General features: G+C 36.5%; 1 protein-coding gene across 1 annotated transcript; it reads right to left on the minus strand.

The window, feature by feature from the left end:
- Window positions 1–8: 8 nt before the first annotated feature.
- Window positions 9–785, minus strand: LOC103602648 (olfactory receptor 2A2-like; the record flags this gene model as incomplete). Its single annotated transcript, XM_008587071.1, has 1 exon — window positions 9–785. A coding segment is annotated over exon 1 (777 nt), but the record flags the coding sequence as incomplete, so codon positions are not given.
- Window positions 786–10,879: the final 10,094 nt, after the last annotated feature.

Consider the following 10,879-nt stretch of genomic DNA (forward strand, 5'->3'; position numbering starts at 1 on the left):
TCTGGGACCATATAAACCACCATGGCTATGCCAAAGAAGAGCCCAACAACACAGAGGTGGGAAGAACAGGTGGAGAAGGCCTTTATGCGGCCCTGCTTTGACTGGATCTTCAGGACGGCCCAGATGATGTGCATGTAGGACACGAGCATTAAGCAAAGGGGCCCAACTAAGACAAACAAAGAGGCAGCAAACAGGACCACTTTGCTGATCCAAGTGTCAGCACAGGCCAGCTTGAGGACAGACAGAATTTCACAGAAAAGGTGGTTCACCTCCCAGGGCTCACAGAAAGGCAACCTTATGAGAAGAATTGCATGTACCAGGGCCAGGATAAATCCACATGCCCAGGAAATGACAACCAGGACTGTGCACACTCTCCAGCTCATGACAACAGTGTACTGGAGAGGGTGGCAGATGGCCACAAACCTGTCATAGGACATCACAACCAAAATCAGGCATTCAGTAGCAGCAAAACCCAAATACAAGAATGTCTGCATTATGCATGGAACAAAGGAGATGGTTCTTTTCTGGTTTACTAGGTTTGCCAGCATCTTGGGGACATTGGTAGAAGCATAGGACATGTCAATGACAGCCAGATGTGTTAGAAAGAAATACATGGGGGTGTGCAGTCTCATGTCCAGAAAGATGAGTCCCAAGATCATGCCATTTGCCAACAGGCTGAAGACATATAACAGGGAGAAGATCCAGAAGAGGAGCACCTCCATGTCTGCACTGAGCTGGAATCCCACCAGGATGAATTCTGTGACCCATGATTGGTTGCCTCCCATTCCTTAATGATAGTCTGTCAAGGACTGAAGTGTGATAGAAAGGTCAAAATTGGGGAATCAATGAAAATTAGTTATCTCAAAATGAGCTCAGCGAAAAGTTGTAAGCTTGTTCCTATATGACAACATCTCCAACTTCCCAAGATGTATTACTGGTCTCTTTTTAACACTTTACTATGAAATAAATGTAAACTTACAGGCATGTGTCAAGAATTATGCAAAAAACTCCCAGATACCTTGATGCAGATTCAGCAAATGCTAGCAGTTCTTTCCTGTTTGTCTTATTCTCTTCTATGTACAAGAACATTTTGCCACTAAACTATAGACATGATGCTCATGTACCACTAAATTCCTCATTTTTTCACCAAAGAAAAATCATTTACTAACCAAAACAGTATAATTATTAAAATCAAAAAGGATAGTATTGACATTTCTTTTCTCCCATCCACAGTATTCTCCTTCTAGTCCTACCCATCCAGGACCTAATCCAAGATAGCACATTATATTTGTCACTTATCTTTGCTGTTCTTGCACTTGAAATATTTTCCCCATATATTAGTCCATTTTAGTTGCTTATAACAAAGTACTTGGAACTGGGTTATTTGCAAGAAAGCAAAACGTATTGCTTACAATTTCAGAGGCTCGAAAATACAAAGTCCATCTGGTAAGGGTCTTGGTGGTGGTGACAGTGACCCAGGGCTCTCACATGGCAGAAATTGTGGAGCAGAGAGCGGTTAACCTCTCATGTGCTCTTCTTTTAAAGCCCTCAAACCCATACCCCCAACTACCACTGTTAATCCATTCACTATGGTGTAGTTCTACAATCTAATCACCTTTTCAAGACCCCACCTTTCAATTACCATAATAAAATTTCTCACCCTTAAAAGGTAGAGTGGAGACTAAGCTTCTAATACATGGACTTTGTGAGACACAATTCATTCAATCCATAGCTTTCCACCCCTGGCCCCCAAAGTTCATGTCCTTCTCATAGATAAGTACATTCATTCCATCCCCAAAGTTTTAACTTGTTTCAACTCAAAAGGTCCAAAGTCCAACATCTCATCTATGAAATCAAAACAAGTTATCTTCTGCCAAGATACAATGGTGGGACAAACATAGGGTACATGTTCCCATTGAAAAAGGGAAAAATAGGCCAAAAGAAAGGTGTAACAGTTTCCAAACAAGTCTGAAAACCAGCAGGGAAGACATTAAATTTCAAAGCTGGCCAATCATGTATCTTGACTCCATGTTCGATGTCCCTGCATGCTGGTGTGGGGGTTGGGTCCCCAAGTTCTCGGGCATCTCCATTTCCATGGCTTTCCTGGTCTTGTTTTGATGTGGTCCATTATGTAATTATTATTTTTCCCTAATTAATTTCTGAGGCATCCATTAAAATTATTATATAAATATCTTGTTTTTCATTTAAGAACTAGTCAGTAGTTCATTTCAGTCACTGGTTTTCGCATCCATTGATTATCTTGCCTGACCTAATATTAGTAACGATCATTAAAAATGTGTTGTTCTAGTTCCACTGATTTTGCATTTATCGGCTGGCAATTTAGTATAAAAAGTGCATCCTATCAATCTTCCTGTCTATCTATATTTCTGTGTATCTTTCTGTCTATCCATCCATCCTTCCATCAGTTTGGATTCATGGATTTTTTTTATTCCATGGGTTATGCTTTATTATTTTTATTATTTTTGATGCTTAATGTTTCTACATTTGGACCCTCCCTGCTTGCTCTTCTGTCCTTTTAACATGTTCCCACCATTTCTGAGCATTTCATTACTTCTAATAGAATCATTCTCCACTTCAGCAACAAAACAGCCATTTATTCAAAAAGTCTGATTACTTTTCATTTATACTCATATTTGTAAACCAATATCTGTTTTTTAGCTTTCAATAACTTTATTGGGATAACATATTTTATTACTTTTATCATTAGGATATCACAAATTTCTGGTATCCTCACTTAAAAGTAAGAGCATGTAATTTGGAAAGATATACAAATTGTTGCAGGGAATAAACACTCTCAAGATTACTTCTGAAAACTGAATATAATTTAACTGACTTCCTTTGGGAAGTCAAGTCTATTTCAATAAATTAACATTAGCAGTAAAGAAAATGGTTTCAATATTATTCATTATTTTATTTTTAGTAAAAATATATATTTGTAATCCTAGCACCTTATTAATTACCAGGTTTATATTATTTTCTTGCTTATATTCTTTTTTTAGAAACTTACAGACTCTTGAACATTTTAGATTTAGAGATTAACATTTCAAGCGTGTGGTCCATTTTGTGAACAATGTGGTCCCTACCTTGTACGAGATTGTGACATCAATCTCATTACAGAAAAACATTATGAAATTCCAGTTAAAAGACTAAAGAGATAATAACTTTAACTTAAAATCAAAGGTTATCATTGTTAATAACTGTACAATTACACATTTCTGCTCTAAATCTATTTTCATATATATCATAAATTTAGAAATTATATGAAACAGCATTGATTGATTAATTATTTCTGTCATTTAGAAATATATCATGAACTATTTTCCATGTCAAATATTTCTTTGTAACATACTTTGAAGAGACACTGATTATTTCTTTAAATACAAATATTATAATTTATTTAATATGTTATCTCATCATTAGATTGTACGCAATACAAGAACTCTTCAAACAGTTCTTGGAAAAATAGAATTTAAAGATAATACGATACTTCAAATGACATTTTTAAAGTACCTTTGTATAATGCTTCAGTAATTAAAATATATATACTTTATCATGTATTTGATGTTGCCATTGTTTGTTTGTTTGTTTTCTTTTTTGTCATGGAATCCTAATAGTAAATTCTGAGACTTAGCAGTGCTCAGTGAAGTCAACCAAACAATTTTTCTATGTATCTATGTGTTAAGTATGTAGCTATTTCTAGTCATCTAAAAATCAAACAAGCAAAAAATCCAGATTTCTCAAGACTTATCCCTATAAGAATCCAATAAGTGGGGAACGGTGTCAAAATTAGCAGTCATGACTCTACAATCCCTGGTTCACTTTTCCAAGGTAGTTGTCCTTCTTTTATGGCTGCTTCTTTTACGTTGTCTACCAGAGAAGCATTGATCTCCTTTAATACTTTGGTAAAAATCTATCTAAAATCACTTCCTTTGGTTCATTCTTACCTCAGTTTGTATTAGATACTAAAAAAGAAGAAAAATATATTAAATAGAAATTAATACTCCACAAATTTAAGTACTACCTGACTTGTAATGTGTATAGTTATTTGGTTATTAGGATGAAATTCTCTCTCATTCTACCTGTGACCCTGAGCTACTTACCCTCTAAGTTAAAGGAGGTGACATAATTTTATGTCACATCTGTTTGTGTTTTTCACTCCATAGTTTTCATATGGTTCTATGTCAGAGAACGATCCCAACACTACCCTTAAGATTTATTTCCTAGATATTTTTCTAACTATATTATTAAGAACTAGAGATACAGATTTCTCACATTGTATTCAATCTAGTCTCTTCTCAATCCCAGTTTCAGGACTGACAGGAAATTCTGTCTCACGGAAGAATGAAATCTGGAATGATTTGACACTCACTATACATTGAACAGAGGAAATGTCTTTAACCTTACAGAAATTACATGTTAAACCATATTTTAAAATAACCAATACTATAGCACTTAAAAATACTTCATAAATATAATCTCATTTTTTTCACACATGGCTTACAGCAAGGTATCCACAGAGCAGACAATACATTCTCAGACAGTTATGAGTTAAATTTCTTAAAATGATGGGTATAATTTTAGTTCATACTTATTACAGACTTTGTTCTAATGCATATGAATGCAAAATGGATTCGGTAATAAAAACAATGTTAAAAATTTTTGAATATTCCTTGGAAAATATCAGGCGTAGGTAAATGTAAATTGTCAGACAGGCCTATATTGAGGTGAAAAATGCATATGGGTCTTTTAAAAATGCTAGTGTCCTTACACACTGTGCCTGTCCACTGGCTCCATTGTGTAAGCCCAATGGGTGCTACATAGGTTTCTTCATCTGAAGTGTTTTGTTGCATGTAGACAACCAGTTATTATCAAGAGAAAGGACACATCCCACTTGATCTTGTTTAGGCACCATTCAAAGTCTACTAGATAGACACCCTATAAACAAGATATTTTCTATTCTACCAAATTACAGGAAATTCATAAGGTAGGCTCTTCAGCCCCTATTAAATGTATAGGCATGGTAAATGATAAAAGATAAAAGAGTTATATCCTCCCTATAAAGATACAGATAATCTGAAAGATAAAATCAAAGGTGAAAAGGCATCAATATCAAATGTCTCTTGTTTGAATAAAGATACCCCTTCACCAGATGATGAATGGTGCTATGTCTTTTACTTCTTTATGTTTCTTACAATAACAATACAGTTGTAGATGAAGAAGTCACTCAAATATTTACTAGTTGAATGTATGACGTTTTAGTCACATGTATTTAGTCACTCATATGTATTATGTATATTAACTCTATATAATATTTATATATGTATATTAAATATGCATACTATGTCTTTTTATCTATTGACAAAGACATGGTTTCTACCATATTAAAAAATTTAGTTACAAATCAATTGAAAAAATCATTTGAAAAGTTAAAACAATTAAAAACAGTGCTTGTAAAGGATAAGTTTAAATATGCAAAATGATCTGAACTATGTTACATCTGTAATTAAATGGCCACATTTAAATATGTTGGTATCTGTAGTGGATTGAATATGATCCCAAAATAGATATGTCCTCACCTTAATGCTCATTACCTGTAAATGCTGCTTAATTGGAAAGGGTATTTTTTGAAGATGTGATTAATTAATTAATAAAGGATCTTGAGATGAGATAATCCTCAACCTAATGGGTGAGCTCTAATTCCAATGACAAGTGTCCTGATGTGATAAAGACAGAAGGAGATTTGAAATAAACCAGAGAAGGCACACAGAGGAAAAAGCAATGTGAAGATGGAGCACAAAGAATGTGGCCAGAAACCATGGAATGCTGACACTCCCAAGAATTTGGAAGAGGCAAGGAAGACATTCTCCCCTCAAGTCCCCTCAGGGAGCACGATCCTGCCAGATTTCAGACTTCTAGAAAACTGATGAAATGTGAAAAAATAAGTTTATATTGTTTTAAGTGACCACATTTGTGGCAATTTGTTACACCAGCTGTAGAAAACTAATACTGTATCTTACACCTGCTCTGAACTGATGCATATAAGGAGACATTATCAGAGTAATAGCTCTTTGGACAAACTACTCTATATGGAGGTAAAATAAGCTAAGGAATAGGCTTGAAGACACATGTGTCAGCATTATGAACTTTTACAAACCGTGGGACTAAGTGAGGGATCAGTTACATGGGCAGTGTTTGATAACAATGGCTCAGTAAAACAGAGACAAAATCATAGATTCTTTAACTTCTACAAATTTATTACATTTGGGGAGAGTTCTATATAAATATGCATTGAATTATTTTTGGTAAATTAAGGAATATTCCTACAGAATGACAAATGGGGGATAGTAACATTGTGTCATAACATTTTATTTAGACACAGTTAAGCACAATAAGCAAGTCTGAAAAACATTTAATTTCTGAATATAAAAGATAACGATATTGTTGAAGATAATTCAGTCTATTCCTACCCAGTAGAAGCATTTATTTGTTTCTAGACTTTTTAGTCTGGTTATTTTTCTGTCTGGATTAATAAATATTTTATCTTCATTATCATTTCCATCTTGCTGTTAAAAAATAGACAACATGAAAAATAAAATTGAAAGTAGATTAAAATCCTTAAGCAGCTATCACACTGGAATAGAGAAGAAAATATCACAGTAGTGATGCCTAAAATTTTACATTTTCAATGGAGAAAATAAAATAATACCAGCCAAAAAACAAGATTTTTTGGATCAGTTTGGGAAATTTCTCACCCAGACCCAGACACTTCTGCAACCCAGAATGTTTCTCCAGACAGGGAGCTTTATTCCATTTCTCCAACTCTTAGTATTTGTGTTTGTTGAAGACTTGTAGGAAAAATTTTTATGTAAAATACTGTAATTTCAACACTAGTAATTATTATGATGGGGTGATAACCAGGAACAGTTCCCCAAAGAAATAATTATATGACAAACTTACCTTTCACATTGTTTCACCAAGAAAAAGATTTATGGCAACTGTTGCTAGAATTGTCTCTTCCATTGAGGTATTTCTGGCCATCAGTATCTTCATCTAGGCTAGGTAATGGATAAAGTCTTTTCATTAATTTGGCTACTTCAGGGCCTTGTTTAGAGACAACGCCTAGGCATAAAGCTGCTCATTCTTTGAGCTCCTTCTCATTGAGATGATTGTGTTACCTCTGGCCAGTGCTATCAGGTGACATTGGCAGGTAGTGCTGAGAGAGTTGCTGAGGGAGTCCTGGGACCCCCTGTCCACAGCAGGAAGAAGTTCCTGTGTAAGAAGAGAAATGTGGGTGGCTCTTCCAACCACCTGCAATGCACAGTTTGAGTCAGGAGGGAAGACCACCAGGGAATGTCATTTATCTGGCATAGCCATGGTGATTTCTGCTGTCATTTTGTCCTATTTCAACTACCTGTACTAAAAACCACCTCCCAGCACAGATGAAAATCTCTTCTACATAAGGAGATGTTAGGACAATAAGCAATACCTGAAAAACATTTAATTTTTGAATAAAAAAGATAACACTTGTTGAAGATATTTCAGTCTATTGCATGTCCTAGAATAAACTCTACAGAGATGAGAAACATACCTGTAAAATGGGTATAGAATTCTACTCCCTCTGGCAGCCTTCATAAAATTAAATCCCAGATATGGGAAGATTCAACAGACTTGCTGAAACTTCTTCAGTGAACCCCAGGAGCATAGCTTTTATTTTAGAATCAGATGAATAAAAACATTCTTGAGTTTCTATTGAGAATTCAAATTCCTGGGAGGATCATAAAATACTACACCAACTGAACTTTTCCCTGTGGTGAGTGGGGGCAATCTCTGAATCTTCTCTCTGGAGGAGAGCAAGGATCGTGTCTAATTGTCCTTGGAGAGAAAATTATAGGGAACGGGCAGGACGGATATTGGCATCACTCTGTTACTGCACAAACTTTTAGATATCTCAAGGGTCATTAAACTGAGGCAAATATCATAAATTATAATACCCAAGCTCTTCAAATTATCATTATTATTATTATTAAGACTTCCTGCTTCTCTACCATCCTGACGAAGGTGTATGAGATGCTGTGACTTTTGGATGACTGAGAAGTGGTTCCCATGGAACCTGGTACGACAACCCTGAGAAGGAATATCCCAAAGCCTCAATAATATACTAAAACCATTGAATTGCACACCATAGATGGAATGTAAATAATATCTCAAAAAATCTGTTGGGTTTTTTGTTTGTTTGTTTGTTTTGTTTTGTTTTGTTTTTAGTCACTCATTTTGGTGCAGTTGAAATCTCTGGCAGTCGTCCTGTGATTTCTTGCACATCCTCATTTTCTTAAGATCAACCGTGGTTTTCCACACTGTCGGTCTCCCAGCCCTTCAGATAGTTCTGTAAGCATTGAAATTCTTTCTTAAGCTATTCTCGCTTGAAATAAATTGGTGAATATTTTATTGGAAACACGGACTGATATAAATTTTGATATAGAACATACGAGATGAAAAACAGGACTTAGTCATTTGGAAATATTATTGGGCATTTGATTGGAAAGCAATACCGACTTCATCAACAGGAAATGGAGAAGTAGAATGTTAGTGGGCCATGGTACACAGAAGCAAAACTGTTAATTGACTTATTGTACATCATTTTTTATGTGACCATTGAAGGCAAATCTTAGTAACAGTAAATGATAATTACAAACTTATGGTATAGTTGTCTCTGACTCCACTGGTTAGCTTGCAGGAAAGAAAAAATGACGAGATTGAACTCTATTCTCAGATATAAATGCCACCAAGAAAATTATTAAAAATGGAGGCATAATGGTTTTACTCACATTTTTATTTAACCTATTTGGTCTATTCAGATGACACAGATAGATTTTGGAAAATGACAATTACAGCTATCATAAACTTAATCATATGCTGACTTGAATTGCTGATGGTAAGATAAATTTGGCACAGTTACCACAGAAAATCAAGATAGCCCATGTTATATGGTATGTAATATTCATCTGAAAAATGCTCTATTTTTTCTCTATTCACATGTATATTAGTTACAACTCCCTCACCCAGTGCTATACAGTGTGGGAGTTTGTCAAGCGAGAGGCAACTTGGTTGCAACCCCCATGTTATGTGGCTGCTCTCTCTTTCTCTCTCTCTCCTGGTCCATCTTTGAGGCTAGAGGTGCTGACAGCCACACAAGGAGCAGTGCTGATGTGCACCATGGATCCCACGTGTGTGCTGAGGCTGGCAACCTGCTGTCATAGACACAACAAAATGATTAAGATGGATTCCCTCAGGAAGTCCTTCTGAAACCGAGGACTATACTGAACTATTAGAACTGGACTAAAACCACTAGGGCAGGTGGCCTATAATAGAAGGCCACATTGGGAGCCCTGTTAGCCTGATTGCCTAAAGAAGGTATTTCCTGCCTTGGGTGCCCCGATGGGTGGGATCACATGTACCTTCTGGGATTGTACTTCCTATGTGTGTATCGTGACACTGCCTCCATCCTAGAAGACATCAAGTCAGCTTCACCTTACTGGCCAAATCTGTACTGTGCTTGAATTGATGACCCAGGCCAGAAAAAAGATTTCTACAGAATAAAGGAGGAAACCTCCTGGCTCTTTAAAGTAACCAGGAAAAGATAGGTTGGGGCAATTGTTGCCGATCCTGCTTAGGGTGATTTTGATCATGACCATGGTCCACTGTTGCATCAGACTAATTACCTGGATCTTGACATAGCCCCTCAAATTCTCACCCATTCAAGTCCATGATGGAGTAGACTGTGTTTCTGCTTAGACTGTGAAAAATCAAAGCGTAGAGGTTATGAGTCTGGCTCCAGACCCAAATCCTGTGCGGTTTTTCAGGCCTGACCACAGGTGATTACAAAGGCTTTACCTGGCAGGCCCCAAGGGGAAAAGCTGCCCTTCCCACATCAGACCTGGTGCAGTCAGCACACTGCTGTCTCTGAAAAGGAGTCGGAGTCAAGAATCAGACGTGATGGGCCATGCTCTTGTGAATATTGCACTCCTAGCCCAGGCACCTCCATTTGGAGGCTTTTTATCTGGGGGCCTTTGGTAGAGGCATTCCTCATATGCCCATGCCTAGATCTTCTCTTGGGGAGAGTGGAAAACACTGAAGACACCTTACCACCACTCTTACTGAGCCCGAGCCCTTGCTGTCTCCCTCCCCTCTTCCCTCCTATATGCCCAAGTATATCAAACATCAGGACCTTTTGTTTGGGGCTCCCTCAGCAGTGACATGATCCCTATATTTGCATTGATCCACCTGACCTTTGCCCAGTGCAGTTCTATGGGCATAAATGGAACAGTGTGGGAGATGGAATTTACTTTGGCTTAATCTCTTGCTTATGCTATCACAGTAAATGATTACAGGCGTGACTATTGCTTTCATTTCAGCTTGTTGCTCTATTTGACTAATCAGACACATGAAAACTCAGCAGTCTCTGTTTGACTCTTGACAGAACTAAAATTGATTTTTTGCATACAACTTTTATTCTGGAAACTTGTTGAATTTATTAGTTCTTACAGATTTTTAGAAAATCCTTTGTAATTTCCAATATGCAGGATATGTTGCCTGACAGTACAGTTTTACTTATTTCATTCCAATCTAGATGCCTTCTTGTTTTTATTTTTTCTTGCTTAATTGCTCTGGCTAGAACCACCAGTACAATGTTAAGTAGAAATGGCAAGAGATGACATCTTTGGTCTTGTTCTTTATCTTACGGAGGAAGCATCCAGTCTTTAACAATTAATTGTGATTTCAGCTGTGGCTTTCTCAACGGCCCTTTGTCAGATTTAAGAAACTTCCCATATATTTCTAGTTTGTAGACTAAGTGTGTGTT

Source organism: Galeopterus variegatus, unplaced genomic scaffold (assembly GCF_000696425.1).
Source record: "Galeopterus variegatus unplaced genomic scaffold, G_variegatus-3.0.2 Scaffold4244, whole genome shotgun sequence".
Classification (NCBI taxonomy): domain Eukaryota; kingdom Metazoa; phylum Chordata; class Mammalia; order Dermoptera; family Cynocephalidae; genus Galeopterus; species Galeopterus variegatus.